This window comes from Marmota marmota, unplaced genomic scaffold (genome assembly GCF_001458135.2).
Source record: "Marmota marmota marmota unplaced genomic scaffold, marMar, whole genome shotgun sequence".
Lineage (NCBI taxonomy): Eukaryota > Metazoa > Chordata > Mammalia > Rodentia > Sciuridae > Marmota > Marmota marmota.
The window spans coordinates 8773078-8789330 of record NW_026000171.1 but is presented as its reverse complement, the minus strand read 5'-3'; the positions used below and the strand labels follow the sequence as shown (position 1 = coordinate 8789330).

At 44.4% G+C, this 16253-nt stretch overlaps 1 protein-coding gene across 3 annotated transcripts in view; it reads left to right on the top strand.

Moving 5' to 3' along the window:
* The window catches only part of Ada2 (adenosine deaminase 2), a 37983-nt gene extending 27603 nt beyond the window's left edge, over nucleotides 1-10380 (top strand). For 2 of the 3 annotated variants that reach the window (XM_015500810.2, XM_048787717.1), the window contains exons 5-10: nucleotides 576-703; nucleotides 2544-2634; nucleotides 3517-3625; nucleotides 7319-7476; nucleotides 8014-8216; nucleotides 8734-10380. In XM_015500810.2, the coding sequence (XP_015356296.2) occupies nucleotides 576-703; nucleotides 2544-2634; nucleotides 3517-3625; nucleotides 7319-7476; nucleotides 8014-8216; nucleotides 8734-8833 (789 nt within the window). In that variant the 3' untranslated portion in view covers nucleotides 8834-10380. The remainder of the gene's footprint in view (nucleotides 1-575; nucleotides 704-2543; nucleotides 2635-3516; nucleotides 3626-7318; nucleotides 7477-8013; nucleotides 8217-8733) is intronic. The other variant, XM_048787718.1, reaches the window with a different exon arrangement.
* The last annotated feature ends 5873 nt before the right edge of the window (nucleotides 10381-16253 follow it).

The following is a 16253-nucleotide window of genomic DNA, read 5'->3' as shown; positions in this document are numbered from 1 at the left end:
TGTGATATTTCCTTCTTCATTTTATATTTTAGTAATTTGAGTTTTCTCTCTTTTTCTCTTCGTTAGCATGGCCAATAATAATAATTTAAGGAGAAAAAGTTTATTTGGGGGCTCATTTTCAAGCGGTCTCAGTCCATAGTCAACTGGCTCCATTTCTTAAGGACTCAATGGGATGCTGAGCATCATGGTAGAAGAGTGTGGTAGAGGAAAGTGGCTCAAGACATGAAGATTAGGAAGGAGAGAGACTCCACTCTCCACATACAAAATATTTATACTCCAAAGGCATACCTCCAATGCCTACCTCTTCTAGCCACACCCTCCCTGCTTAGTTACTACTCAGTTAATCCCTATCAGGGGATTAATTTACAGATTGGTTTAAGGCTCTCATCACCCAATCATTTCTCTGCTAAACCTTCTTGCATTGTCTACACACGAGCTTTTGGGGGACAGCATACATCTAAACCATAACAAAAGGACACACAGTACAACCCAGTTTTAGAGATGACAGGTGGTTGGGAATGAAGTTTTGCTCTGCACCCCTCTGATGTCTACTTGGGACCATGTTTTGTTCACAGGTATATGAACTGAATGGGGAGATCCACGATCAGTTGTGGGTAGTGAGGGCTTACCAAGAAGTGGCTGACAAGTTTAAAAGGACTCATCCTGAATTTATGGGATTCAGACTCATTTTTTCGGATTACAGGTGAGAGAATATGGCTGACGCTGCTAGAGTTGGGAGAACAGGATAGAGGCACTGTGCTGGGAGGGGAGCAGAGAGGAGGAATAAGGTTGGAGTCTGGGGGTCATCAACCCAGTGATTAATGCCACAGGGCTGTGGGTTTGGTGTGTGCATTTTTTTGTGAGTGCAGAAGTTAAGATCTACTTTGAAATCCCTCTAGTTGGGGTCTTCACAAACAAACTGAAATGAAAACCTGTGGCATTTTTCCAGATAATTCTAAACTATGAGGCCACACTGGCTAGGGTGATGATAGGTATAATATTTTTGCCTGAATGTTAGGATAATTGGCCCACATTTTTGCTTCCATTTGTTTGTTTTGGTACCAGGGATTGAACCCAGGTGTACTTAACCACTAAGCTACATCCCCAGCCCTTTTTTATATTTTATTTAGAGACAAGGTCTTGCTGAGTTGCTTAGGGCCTCAGTAAATTGCTAAGGTTGGCTTTGAACTTGGATCCTCCTGCCTCAGCCTCCGGAGCCACTGGGATTACAGGTGTGCGACACCACACTCAGTTTTTTTTTCCATTTATTGCTGGGGTTTTGCCTAATGTCAGCTGCCTGCTGTGTGTGGCCATGTATGAGGTCTTGATAGGTCACAGGCCCTGTGTGACACTGGCTCAGGTCTGTATGTGGAGACCCCACAATAGCCATGTGTGCATGATCTAGGGGGATAGTGAAGAAAGACCCACTACTTCCCCAGTCGTACGTGGAATGCTTTATAGCTTAATTTTGCCGAATGAAGAGCTCTGCCCTTAAATTGAAGAGCAGCTGATCTTATGTGGTGTGACCTGTCCCTAGCCAGAACCATGCAGAAGGCAGGCAAATAGATGTCACTCTGAGTCAGGGCAGGGTAAGGGACACCAGTGGGATTGGGCAGGCAGTTCTCCATCTGCTCCACCCACCCATGAGGCTGGGCTGTGGAGAGCCATCAGACTTACCAAAAGCCAACTCCCCAGTCCTGTCCCCAAGTTCTCCTCTTTCCTGTTGGGAACTGCAGGAGCTGAGCCCCTTGCCTGTGTGCTAGTCCTTCCCCCAACCCCAAGAAGAAACTCACAGGATGAACCAATATGATTGCTCCTTGACACCAGTAGTCCCCTCCCAGGGCCAGTGGTAGGAAGGGGTGAGGGCTGACCTGAGGGTCAGTGCCCTCCATGTTCCCTTAGGCTCTGCAAGACGCCATGGATGGGAGTCAGGCAGGACTTCTTACTACCCACAGGATCGAGGATTAGAACAAGTGACCCAGTAGCTGGGCAGAGACCTTTGTGCCATTGTGACTATACCAGCCTTTTGTCACTTAGTACTTTTGTTGTGTGTCTGCTTGCCTCACCCATCCCATGGACTTGAAGGGAGAAGGTACAGAGGGAAGCAAGACAGCTTGGGTATATGCTTTCTGGAGTGCCCAGGGTTTTGCTGACTTAATCAGCAAATGGCCAAATGGTTACCTGATCCAGTTCCTCCATCGGGGATTTGGGTGGATTGTGGCATTTTGCAGGCGTCCAGTGGACAAAGGACCTCCACATTTCATGACCCACCCTGCAGGGATGTAGGGCATACCTGGAACAGGCCCAATTTAGCCTCATGCAAACAAGTGAAATTTTTCCCATGGGTCCCCTTATCCACCTACTTCTCAGAGGCTGTGGGTCTCCCTGGAGCCAACAGGGCTCCTGGTCAGGAATGATTTGGTTGGGCTGGGGTCATGTGTCTGGTTTTGTCAGGGGTTGCTGAATACTTTGACCTAAGCAAGCTCCAGGCAATGATTCTGTTAATGCTGCCATCTCCCAGCTTCTCTCTGTCTCTCTCTCAGGACCAAAAGCTTGGCTCTCATTGCACATTCTGTCCGAACTGCCATCAAACTTCGAGAAGTATTCCCTGACATCATAGCAGGGTTTGACCTGGTAACCAATTCTGTGAAGAGAAGGGGGGAATGTGGGGTTGCCTGTGGCAGGCCAAGTAGGCTGTTCTTTGTAAAGGGGACACCTTATACAGAGCAGTGCTCACCAACACCCTTGGGCTGTAGCTGCTGACCCAGCAGAGCTGGCAGGATTTAGCACTGACCCTCTCTCAGAGGCTGTGGGTGATGGCAGCCATGGGAGAAAAGAAAGCAGAAAAGTCACATGGCTAAAAAAGAAAGTTCTAGAATAAGAAAGGAATTCAGGGAGTTTAGACAACTATGGGCTTGTTCTACATTCGCCTACCTTCCACCCTTTTATTTAGACCAGTGGTTCACCTATGCTGGGTTTTTACAACTGTCACCTCCTATTGTAGCACACAGAAGGGAGCAATTTGAGATGGGGCTAGTAGCCCTGGGCAAGTTCTCCAGGATGGTGGGGCACAGTGGCCCATGCCTGTAATCCCATTGGCTCAGGAGACTGAGGCAGGAGGATCACGAGTTCAAAGCCAGCCTCAGCAATTTATCGAGGCACTTAGCAACTCAGTGAGACACTATCTCTAAATAAAATATAAAAAAGGTCTGGGGATATTCTCTGGTTGAGAACCTGTGGGTTCAATCCTCAGTTCCAAAAAAGAAAAAAGAAAAAAAAATTCTCCAGGATGTGGAATTTGTCCCTTCCATCTCCCTGCCTCAGCCTCTGGAGTTGCTGGGATTACAGGTGTGTACCACCAGCCTGGCCCTACCAGTCATCCTTAAAATTTTGTATGACTTAGGTCTCAAGAAGCAGTGGCAGGGTAAGAGGAAGGCTGTTCCTAGGCTGCAGTGTATACTGCCAGCAAATTCAGGCCTGTGCCAAGCCACATGTCCCCTCATGTCTGTCCTGCAGGTGGGGCGTGAAGACACTGGCTACAGTTTATATTACTACAAGGAGGCTCTGATGATTCCAGTCACACATGGTGTTCAACTACCTTACTTCTTCCACGCTGGGGAGACAGGTGAGCTATAGTGAACACCAGTAGGGAACAGAGGAGGTGGTCAATAGGAGAGATCCTCATCAGCTCTTGGGGTCCTGTGGCATGCAGGGTCATCCTCTCTATGCCTCGTGGCATAGGCCACAGGCAGTGTCAGACCCTTACCCATTTTCATAATCCTGAAAGCAGTCTGTGGAAAGGGGATAAAGTACTCAATGACAATATATTATCAGGTACTTCATGTATATTATTTCTGTTTCTCACCCCAATCTTCCTGGGAAGTGTTTCTATTTCTATTTTATACACGAGTGTTACTGGTCCATAGTTAAAAGAGTTGGTGAGTGCTTGGCATGGTGGCACACACCTATAATCCCAGCAGCTTGGGAGGTTGAGGCAGGAGGATTGCTAGTTCAAAGCCAGCCGTGGCAATCTTAGGGAGGCCCTAAGCAACTTAGAGAGACCTTATGTCTAAATAAAATATAAAAAAGGGCTGGTGGGCTGGGGTTGTGGCTGAGCAGTAGAGTACTCACCTAGCACATGCAAGGCCCTGGGTTTGATCCTCAGCACCACATAAAATAAATAAAGAAAATAAATGTATTGTGTCCAACTACAACTAAAAAATAAATATTAAAAAAAAAAAAGGCTGGGGATGTGGCTTAGAGGTTAAGCACCCATGGGTTCAATCACCAGTACCAAAAAAAAAAAAAAAAAAAAGATCTGTGAGTAGTAAAATCTGAATTTGAACCCTTTCTGGTGATTTCCATCTTATAAATGAGTTATGATTGAGAAGTTAACTGACATACTCGAAGTCACACTAAAACTGACAGGACTGGGACTAGAACCAGGGCTGCTCTGTCCTCTTAGGGTATTGTCCACACTCATCAATGCCAAAGAGGAAAATCACCTTAAGAAGCCATAGCTGCTATTCTTTCTGAAATATCTTTAGCCTAGCTATATCTTTGTTCCCCAAAGCTCAATCCATGGGCTCACTCAGACAACTTTAAGTGCCTCCTATATTGTAGTTCTTAAAGTGTGTAAACCCTAAGACATATCATGGATGCAATTTCAGATCAAAAGGTAGATTTAGGGGAGGCTGTCCCTATGGGGCCTAGAGGAGAGAAGATCTCTTTAGCAACTCCCTGCCAGATCAAGAAGATAAGCAGCAGCGGGTAGCTTGACATCACAACCAAACTTAAACCTTGCTTTATCATACCATCCAGTAGAGGAAGTGTCCCTGTGCATTCATCTCTTCTTCCTGACATTTGAGTCAATTTAGATCCAATTTAGATCAAAGTCTGCTGTGGGAGATTTCAAGAATTGTTTGTGAGGAATGGGGTAGGGGTATGGGGTTGTTAACCTTGAAGAGCTTATAGCCTAGTTGGGAAAATTATACTTACCTATGTGAAAAAATTTTTGGCAGTATAAAAACAGTGTAATACAGATCTAATCTAGTATGTATGGTCCTTGGAGACAATTTTGCCATGACTTGGGTATTTAATTCCCAAAAGTAATGTCCTCATTTAAAAGAAGAAAGTAAATATTTTATTTTATTTGGGTACTGGGGATTGAACTTAGGGGCTCTCAACCACTGAGCCACACCCCCAGCCCTATTTTATATTTTATTTAGAGATGGAGTCTCACTGAGTTGCTTAGGGCCTTGCTAATTTGCTGAGGTTGGCTTTGAACTCACAATCCTCCTGCCTTAGCCTCCCAAACCGCTGGAATAAGAGGTGTGCATCACCATGCCCAGGGAATTTTTCTACTTTATATGTGGATTAGTTAGGGTGCCTTTGGGTGCAAGAATGGAACACATACATCCAATGGATTGGGCCTATTTATTTATTTATTTATTTGAGAGAGAGAGAGAGAGAGAGAGAGAGAGAGAGAATTAATATTTATTTTTAGTTTTCGGCAGACACAACATCTTTGTTTGTTTGTGGTGCTGAGGATCGAACCCGGGCCGCATGCATGCCAGGAGAGTGTGCTACCGCTTGAGCCACATCCCCAGTCCAGCCCATTTATTTATTATCACAAAATAAACAATCTCTGTTGTGCTCATTAAATTGATGATTTTTGCCCTGCTTAGGTGTTGGATGGTGAAGTCACATTCAGGTGTGACCATATCCAGTGAAGCAAAATATGAAACATTTTCATCCAGTGTATTTTTTAACATCTTTAATTTTTGTTTATTTATTTTTTATGTGGTGCTGAGGATTGAACCAGTGCCTCACACGTTCGAGTGCTCTGCCACTAAGCCACTACCCCAGCCCCAGTGTATCTATTTTTATTAGGGAGAAATTCCAGAAACTCCCTACCAGAGCCAGGCATGGTAGTATGTGCCTGTAATCCCAGCAGCTGGGGAGGCTGAGGCAGGAAGAACACAAGTTCAAAGCCAGCAATTTAGCAAGGCCCTAAGCAAGTTAGTGAGACCCTGCTTTAAAATGAAAACTAAAAAAGTAGGCTGGGGATGTAGCTCAATGGTTAAGCACCTCTGGGTTCAATCCCCAGTACGAACCAACAAACTCCTACCCAGACCAGCATTAGGACTGTCCTAGCTGCCAGGAAGGATGGGAGTCTGGATCTGTCATTTCACCCTGCAAAGAGAACCATGGCAGCAAGGAGAGTGCAGTGGGCATGGCTGGGGAGGAGGCTGCAGGAGCATCTGCTCTGGCTTTGTTAGTGGTGGCCATTGGAGTCTAGCAGTTGATGATGTCTCATGAACACTGTTAAATCGATAAAGGATCCAGGCACAGTGGTGCACACCTGTAATCCCAGTGACTCAGGAGGCTGACACAGGAAGATTGCAAGTTCCAGGTCAGCCTTAGCAAATTAGTGAGGCCCTCCACAATTAGTCAAACTTTCTCTCGAAATAAAAAATAAAAAGAGTTGGGAATGTAGCTCAGGGCAGGCACCCCTGGGTTAAATCCCCAGTACACACACACACACACACACACACAACACACACGAACATCTCTAAATAAATAAATAAAATAAATGGATAAAATTTAAAAAGGGAAGAGGGGCAGAGGTTGTGGCTCAGTGGTAGAGCGCTTGCCTAGCACGTGCGAGGCCCTGGGTTTGACCCCCAGTACCACATAAAAATAAATAAACAAACAAACAAGTAAATAAATAAAGATATTGTGTCCAACTACAACTAAAAAATAAATATTAAAAGAAAAAGAAAAAAGAAAAGGGATGAGGATATAGCTCAGTAGTAGACACACACATACATACACAATCTACAGAAGAAAGTAAATGCATATAGATAATTATACTGACATTATAAATAGTGTTCAGTATATTGTTGTAAAGATCATAAAGATCATTGTTGTAAGGGTTTTGCTACATACTAGTTGAACATCCTTGATCAATTTATAAAACCTATATAAGGGGCTAGGGGTGTAGCTCAGTGGTAGAGCACTTGGCTAGCATGCATGAGGCCCTCGTTTCAATCCCTAGCACCACAAAAAGCACCCAAACAATAACAACAATAGAAACCTATGCAACTTTCAACTTTCTCATCTGGTTAGTAAATAAAATAATATAGTAAGAGAGAGAACAGGCATACCATACCTCCCTTTAGCATAGTTACAAGAAAAATATATGGTATGTATGTTAATTTCTCTTTGTTGCCTGGGAGAGTTGGAGTCTTTACCTGTAGATGATCTATGGGTCAGATCCATATATCCCTGTCAAAACTATCCTTTTTTCCCCCAGACTGGTATGGTACTTCCATAGACAGAAACCTTATAGATGCTGTAATTTTGAATGCTACCAGAATTGGACATGGATTTGCTTTGACGAAACACCCAGTAGTCAAGGCTTATACTCAGAATAAGGACATCCCCCTAGAAGTGTGTCCCATCTCCAACCAGGTATGCACAACCCTTGGGACTAATCTTATGATCTTCTTGCCCCACTTCAACCTCTGTTTTTACTTTTTCTCTATAATTTCTCTCTCCTTTACTCGTTCTTCCACTCTCCCTTATCCATTAATAAAGTTATTTAGGAATGGCCTTTTGCCTAAACCACTCATAATAAAGAGGCAACAGTAAGGGTCCTAATGGGTGGGGGAATTTGAGCAAAGCTATGCCCAAAGTGAAAGGGAACATCAGGCAAGAAGTTAAAGGGGCCATGGGATATTGCTGCTTCCAGCTGTTTCTTGGGGCTGTTTGTGCATCTGTCTTGCTGTATTTGAGAGACTTCTCTGAGCAAGACTCAACAGTGAGTCAGACATTGGTGCTGCTGATAAAACTCTGGGAACATTAGGAAGAGCATGGGAACTAGTTCAGAATGGGGATGGGGATAATAAAGGAGCTGAGTGAGCTCACAGCCTTACCTCCCTCGTGATGAGTCTTTTTACAGATCTGCAGATCAACATTTGCCTTTCTCCCATGCCTCCTATTGAACAGGTCATGAAACTTGTGTCTGATATGAGAAACCACCCTGCAGCTGCTCTGATGGCCTATGGGCATCCCATGGTGATCAGCTCTGATGACCCAGCTGTCTTTGGTGCTAAAGGCTTGTCCTATGATTTCTATGAGGCCTTCATGGGCATCGGGGGGAAGAGGGCTGACCTGAGGACACTCAAAAAGCTGGTCACAAACTCTATCAAGTGAGTGTCCTGTGTATTTCCCTGAACCTGCCCCTCCCTACAGCTGTTTTTATTTTCCTGTTTTGTAGTACAGGGTAGGGAACCCAGGACCTTGCCCATGCTAGGTGAGCACTCTACCACTGAACTGCACCCCATCCCACCATTTGTTTGCCTTTTCTTAGAGATTTGAGACAGACACCTCAGTGGTTTTTGTGGTTCTCCACATTGTCACTGACTTGTTCTTGCTTTCAGACTGGGGAGATGTGTCCTCTGCAAGAATCTAAGGTCCCCTCATGTTTCCTGTCCTATTCCCATTTCCTTCCCTTGGGCTGACCTGTGCTCTTCTTCTTCTTTTTTTTTTTTTTTAAGAGAGAGAGAGAGAGAGAGAATTTTTTTTAATATTTATTTTTTAGTTCTCGGCGGACACAACATCTTTGTTTGTATGTGGTGCTGAGGATCGAACCCGGGCCGCACGCATGCCAGGCGAGCGCGCTACCACTTGAGCCACATCCCCAGCCCTGTGCTCTTCTTCTTGCAGGTATAGCTCCGTGTCAAAGACACAGAAGGACCTTTTTATGAAAGTTTGGAAGCTCAAATGGAATCAGTTCATAGATTATCTGGCTAGGAGGCCAAGGTGAAGAGAAGACGGCCATTTATTATCTCTGCATCCCTCCACTGGCTTCTTCACCTTCTTTCAATTATTCTTGAATCCACTCTAGGATAGCCTCCCCCTTTATTTCATAGCAAAACTGATCTTGTGAAGGTCATTGCTGGCCTGATATTGCTTGATTAGAAACACTTGACCAGATGTCCAAACTCATTTTTTTCAAATATTCTTTTAATCACAGTGACATCAGCTCTCTTGTTTTTGTCCTCTCTGCTGGCCATTGCTCCAGGTTTCCTTTTCCAAAGTCTCTTCTCTATATGGTTGGATTTTAGGACTCAATCCAGGTCTATTCTTCTAATCCTAATTGTGTTACCTTCATTCCTGCCTTTCTTTCCCCCCCCCTCCTCCTTCTGAATTCATTTCTAGCTAATCTCATCTATTCGTTTGATTTTTAAATACCATGGATTTGCTGATGATTCCAGAATTTATCGATTCACTTGGAAAGCTCACTAGGATCTCAGAAGCCTATTATGTGCAATGCTGAACTCTCAACCTTCTGGGCTCTTTTTGAATTCTTTCCCTTGTCTTTCCCACCTTGGTAAACAGTATTTCCACCTATTCTCCCGAGTTGCTCAAAGCAGAAATTTTCAGGGAAATTCTTGATCCTGCTCTCTTTCCCACTTCCCACATCCAAATGTATCTCTAATCCATCTGTGTCTTTTCTCAGTTAGCTGAGTCCCAGCCACTGTTACCCCCTTGCCTGAGGTTTCACATTAGCCTCCCAATTGATCCCCCTTTTGTTACCAGCAGCCTAGCTCAGGGGACCCTGCCTGGATCCTGGCTGGCTGGTTTCTGCCACCCTCCCACATAATAGGCAAAGGTTGGGAAAAAGAAAAGTAAACTTTATGTAGTTTGAGCAAACTGGGAAGAAGCAGCTAGATTGCTTTGTGCCATTAGGTAACGCTTTTCTTCTCTTTGTGCTTTCTGATTCATTTTTCACAGTTTGATTTTTTTAACTGTTAAAAAATTAAAATAAATCAGGATACTTTGTTGTTTACAATCCAGTGCACCGAGAATAAAACCCAAATGTTGCAGCAAGGCACAGAGCATCCTGTCTAATCTGGATCCCTTCCAGCATCATCCTACCCAGAAACCCCTAGTACACCAGAATCAGGCCACACTGGTCCTTTGTTCCCCAAGTGTCCCAAGCTGTACCCCCTGCCAGGGCTTTTTCTTATTCTCTCTGCTTGGAACATGCTCTTTCCATTCTTGTCTAATTCACTCCTGTTTACCCTTCAAGTTTCAGGCTCATGTCACTGTCTCAGGAGGTTTTCTCAGTCCCCTAAACTGTTATTCTGCCTTGAGGTACTTTGCTCTTTTCCATCACAATTCTTACCACCATTTGTAATTGCATATTTATTTGTTTACAGTCTCACCTCACCAGGCTGTAAGCTCTATGTGAGCAGGCACTGATGACTGTTTCTCACAAGCTACACATACTCAGAGCAAGCTTATTTATGTTCCCAAACCTAGTTAGTAGGTTAGCACTTAATAAAGGTTGTGTTGAATGCACAGGGGCATCTGTATCTGTGTTGTTAGTATTTTTTCTTTGTGTGTGTGTGTGTGTGTGTGTGTGTGTGTGTGTGTGTGTGGTGCTGGGGATTGAACCCAGGGCCTCACACATGCTAAGCGCTTTAGCACTGAGTCATATTCCCCAAACCCCTCTCTCTGTATCTGCTGAGTTGGTTGCTGAGATAGGAGGAAATATAGTCGTCTCTCCACCAAAAGGCCTCCTGTGATCAGATTCTGGCTCCTAGCCTGGTCTGTGGAGAAAGAAGGCAAGAAGCCAACTATTTTCTCAATCAACTACAGGATATGAAGGAGAATCAAGAATTCTTATCCTGGGCGCCGTGGTGCCCCACCTGTAATCCCAGCGACTCTGAGGCTGAGGCAGGAGGATTGCAAGTTTCAGGCCATCCTGGGCAATTTAGTGAGGCCCTATGCAGCTTAGCAAGACTCTATCTTAAAATAAAAAATAAAAAGGGCTGGGGATGTAGCTCAGTGATAAACTGCCCCTGGGTTCAATTCCCAGTGTGTATGTGTGTGTTGGGGGGGAGAATTCCTTTAAAGTCCCTCGAGCTGGGAGGCTGAGGCAGAAGTATTGCAAGTTGGAGGCCAGCCTCAGAAACTTAGGCTCTAAGCAACTTGGCAAGACCTTGTCTCAAAATAAAAAATGAAAAAGGCTGGGAATGTGGCTCAGTGGTTAAGCACTCCTGGGTTTAATCCCTGGTACGAAAAAAAAAAAAAAAAAAGTCCCATGTAGATTTAAATCTCTTTCCATCTATCATCCATCCCCTGCATCTGAGGGCAGCATCCAGCCCTCTTTTCATTTGTAGTTTATTGCTGTTTGGCTCATGGTACTGGGAAAAAAGCCTTGCTGCCCACAGGTCCCCAACCACAAGCTATATCCAGGTGTAATTTGACCTCTAAGATCCTGTCTAATTCATTGCCTTAACCAATCCTGTAGATGCGCTTAGGTCCAAACTCAGCTGATTTACATTAATAACTGGTGAAAAAGGAACTTAGCAGAATGGGCTTTTGGAGCAGGTTGCCATGACTACAGGGGCCTCCAGCAGAGGTGGGAGGTCTCTATCCTGGACTTGGTGTCTAATTTGGCAGGACGGACCAGCAAGTCTTTACTTCATGTTCAGTTCTTTTTTCTTTTCCTTTCTTTCTTCCTTCCCTTTTCACTCTCTTCTCCCCAATTCCTTTTTTCTTTTCTTTCTTTTTTCTTTTGCAGTATTGGGGATGGAAACAGAAGCACTCTACCACTGAGCTCCATTCCCAGCCTTTTGTAGTTTTTATTTTGAGACAGGGTCTGGTTAAGTTGCCCAAGCTGGCCTTAAATTTGTGATTCTCCTGCCTTAGCTTCCCAAGTGGCTGGGACTGCAGATATATATCACTGTGCCTGGCTCAGATAGTGATTTTTTTTTTAGTTCCATCGTTTTTATTAGTTGCCACTTTATTGTAAGGAAGAACTTTTTCACTGTGTGGCTCATGGATTCTGATTTTACTCAATGGGCTAAAATCCATTGTAGTTGTAGTACTTGCCTAGCATATGTAAGGCCCTGGGTTCAATCCCTAGCACCACAATAAATAAAATAAAATAAATCCCTTTAGTACTGTAACCCCAGCAACTCGGGCTAAGGCAAGAGGGTCACAAGGTCATCCTGGGCAATTTAGCCAAACCATCTCAAAAATAATAATTTAAAAAAAATGGGTATATAATATTCAGGGGAAATACTCAGGAGAAAAGCACTCCTGGGTTCAATCCCCAGTATCAACCTCACCCCTAAAAATTAAAACCCACAAGTATCATTCATTTGGATATTTACACTATCTCATCTTTAGTCATAGGATTCCTGTTGAGTTGGCTCCTGATAAATTCCTGTAATTTGGGTTTTTTCAACATCAGATATTGAATTTAGACACTGTACCACTGAGCTACATCCCCAACCCTTTTTACCTTATCTTGAGACAGGGTCTTGCTAAGTTGCCTAGGCTGGCCTCCAGGCTGTGATCCTCCTGCCTCAGCCTCCCTGGTAGCTAGGATTACAGGTTTGTGCCATCATGCTTTGCTAAATTCCTATAATATTTTGAGCACTTCCTTTTTTTTTTTTGCACTCACATGACGCAGGAGGATTGCTTGAATCCAGGAGTTTGGGGCCAGCCTGGGCAACATAAGAAGACTCTAAGCCCCCATTCCCCACAAAAAGTCTTTCAAATATATATAAACCTGGGGGCATGGTGTCACAAAATCTGAATATCCCCTGTTCTGGGTTCATTCTTCACTTGGTACAAGGAAAACATGGAGGAAGTATGTTGAGTTGAAAAGCCTAGCTAAAATGAGGTAAAATTGGTAGACTCTAAGCAACTCAGTGAGACCCTGTCTCTAAATAAAATACAAAATAGGGTTGGGGATGTGGCTCAGTGGTTGAGTGCCCCTGAGTTCTATCTCTGGTACCCCTCTCCAAAAAAAAAAAAAAAAAAATTGATAGGATCTGATTTATAGACTGATAGAAATCCTAAAAGTTTAGCTATATCCTACTTTCAAGAAAAGTTGCTCCAGATTTCCTCAAGAAGATGTACCTGCTTAACTTTTTTTTTAATATTTTTTTAAAGAGAGAGAATTTTTTTTTAATATTTATTTTTTAGTTATCATTGGACACAACATTTTTGTTGGTATGTGGTGCTGAGGATCGAACCCGGGCCGCACGCATGCCAGGCGAGCGTGCTACCTACCGCTTGAGCCACATCCCCAGCCCCCCTGCTTAACTTTTAAAAGTCATCAAAATAGGATTTTGTCACTGGCCTTAGCTAGGCAAGTGCTGTACCACTGAACTACATACACCCCCAGTTCCTAAATATTATTTTCACACAGAGTATCTTTTACTTTTTTTTTTTTTTTTGGTACTGGGGATTGAACCCAGGGTGCTTAACCACAGAGCAACATCCCCAATTCCGTTTTATTTTTATTATTTTATTCTGAGACAGGGTCTCCCTAAGTTGCTTAGGGCCTTCCTAAATTGCTGAGGGTGGCTTTGAACTTGCAATCCTCCTGCCTCAGGCTCCAGGGTCGCTGGTATTACAGGCATGTGCCACCATACTGCAATGTTACTTTTAATAGCAGTCATTCTAAAAAACATAACCTCCTCTGTCCTTGCTCCAAGTGAGAGGGGTATTATTTAAACATCTGGGGGCTGGAAGAGCTCTGAGGTACCTGGAGTATAGTATGTAGAGGGGAATAATTTTGGTTCTGCTTTGCCCTGAGAACACCCATATCCTTTAATGCTCACCCATAATGATGTCACCAGACAGAGCTACTGGTTTCCATGTTGGCTGGGCTTTTCACCTGGACCCAGTCTTCCAAAGGGCCTTTTCTGAGGAACTGTTCAGAGACCAGACCTTAGGGGATGACCTGTCCTGATTCAGCCAGACCTCCCTGAGGCTAGGCCAGCTCTGCGTTGGGGAAGGGTGGAGTAAGGAGTTGTTTACATTTGTAGAGTGTGTGAACTCACAAAGGCCTAACATCCTCTAAACCCAGGGGTGCTTTACCAACTGAGCTACATCCCTAGCCCTTTTTAATTAATTTATTTTTTGGAGACAGCTTCTCTGGCTAAATCGCCAAGGCTGGCCTCCAACTTTCTTTTCTTTCTTTTTTAATTTTTAAAATACCTTTATTCTATTTATTAATTTGTATGTGGTGCTGAGGATCGAACCCAGGGCCTCACATGTGCTAGGCAAGCACTCTATGGCTGAGCTATGTGGCCCCAGCCCCTGGCCTCCAACTTTCCATCCTTGGGAGTAGCTGGGATTACAGCCTGCACCCCTGACCTAAAGATCCTCTTATCTAACCTTCTGGTTACAGAAGTCTGAGTTGAGGCCCAGGGAGGGTCAGTAATTCTCCTAAGGTTGCACAGTGGGTGATAGGAGGTTTCCAAATGTTTAGTTTTCTCTCACTGTTTTAAATGAGTGTTTTTTCCCTCCAACTCCCAGTAAGCAGGATAGTTTTCTGGTTTAGAAAGTGATTTTTTTTTTTTTTTTTTAAGGCAGCTTGAGTCCCTAACCTGCCCTGGGACAAGGCACGCCTCCTCTCCCTTGCTCCTTACCCTGAGGCCAGAATGCATCAGCCCTACTAGGAATAGCGATTTCCCTGGTTGAGCAGGCTGACCCCTCCTTTGACCTCTGGCTCTCCTCCGACCAAGTCCCAGCCCCGGAAGCAGCCTCGGTTTCCTGTCCCCTCCCTCCCCAGGGAGGAAAGGCTCTGGAAGCCCTAAGAACCCTCCCTTTGTCCACCGTCCCTGGGCAGAGCGCGCTCTCACCCAGCCCCGCCAGCCCAACCCCGTGTCTTCCCTCAGCTTGCAGACAGCTGTGGCCCTCTGAGACCCCAGCAACTGCCACTAAGCGGGAAATGGCCCGAGACAGAAGCATGTGGACAGCAAATGGCGATTAGTGTGAGGATGGCAGAAGGACCTTCGCGGAGAGAGCCTCCTCGGGTCACCTGTGGCTGGCGACGAAGGGCAGCGGGTTGCTGCTGACCCCTGGCGGCCACATGTGGCACCACAGGAATGTCCCCCAACCCGCCGCCCCTCCCTCTGCGGTTTCCTGTCTGGAGTGTCCTCTACTTGTCTCCTCCCATTACTGCCCTAGTTAACTCTATTGTTTACTTTTTAATTTTTTAAAATTTTTTTTATTTTTGCGGTACTGGGGATGGAACCCAGGGTCTCACACATGCTAAGCAAGTACCACTGAGCTACATCCCCAGGCCATTACTCTTAAATAACAGTAATTTCCCATAGCAAAACATCCGTGCTGTAGTATATTTATAAAATTCAGAAAGTACAGGTGAAAACAAAGATCGCAATTAATTCCCCCAGTGTACATACTTTGGTTTATGTACTTGCCCCAGATTGAATGCCAGGTCCTTCAGGGTCTCATTCGACCCCTACCCCAGCCACATCATTTGGCTCACATGCTTACTTTAGAGGCTGGTCTCCCCTTCAGGTAACAAGGACCACTCTTGTCTTTGGGCCATACTGCATCTGTATCCACTTAGAATAGAACCCACAGCACAGGATTGGAGAGTAATGCCATAATAATGTTAAATTTTTAATTATATTTATTTTAATGTATCATTATTGTTGTTGTTGTTTTTTGCCCTGCTAGAAATTGAATCTGGGGCCTGGATATGCTAGGAACATATTTTACCACTGATATATGTCCCCAGCCTTTATTATATTAAAAAAAAAAAAGTTGTGTGGGCTGGGGCTGTAGCACAGTGGCAAAGCGCTTGCCTAGCATGCGGGAGGCACTGGGTTCGATCCTCAACACCGCATAAAAATTAACAAATAAAATAAAGGCATTCTGTCCATCTACAACTCCAAAAAAAAATTTTTTAAAAATGTCATGACCTCCAAAATTAGTGATTTTTCAATTTGACTAAGAACAAGTGAAGCTAGAGGGTTATTTAGATGCATCTTTAGTAACAATTTCATCTCATGCAAACATTCTGCTTCTGTGGTTTTATCAGGGCCTCACAATGGGTCTGTTGACCATAGCACAAGGATAGAGAGGCAACATGCCCTACAATAAAGGGTAATAGTTTACTGTGCACAGGGGTGTATTTTGTTGTCCCAGTCTTTTGTCCCACCATGGTGGTCCATCTCACCCCTGGAAGACCTTCTGCTAAGCTCCACATCTCAATGTTCCCAACATCTCCCAAGATGTGGACTAAACCTTTAACACATGGGTCTTTGGGGAACACTTAAGATCCAGACTACAATAGGGGTCACTCCGAGTCAGAGCATAGGGAAGAGTACCTATGAGATTAGGTCATTCTCCCTCTGCTCTGCCCAACCATGAGGATGGCCTCTGGAGAACCATCAGATTTA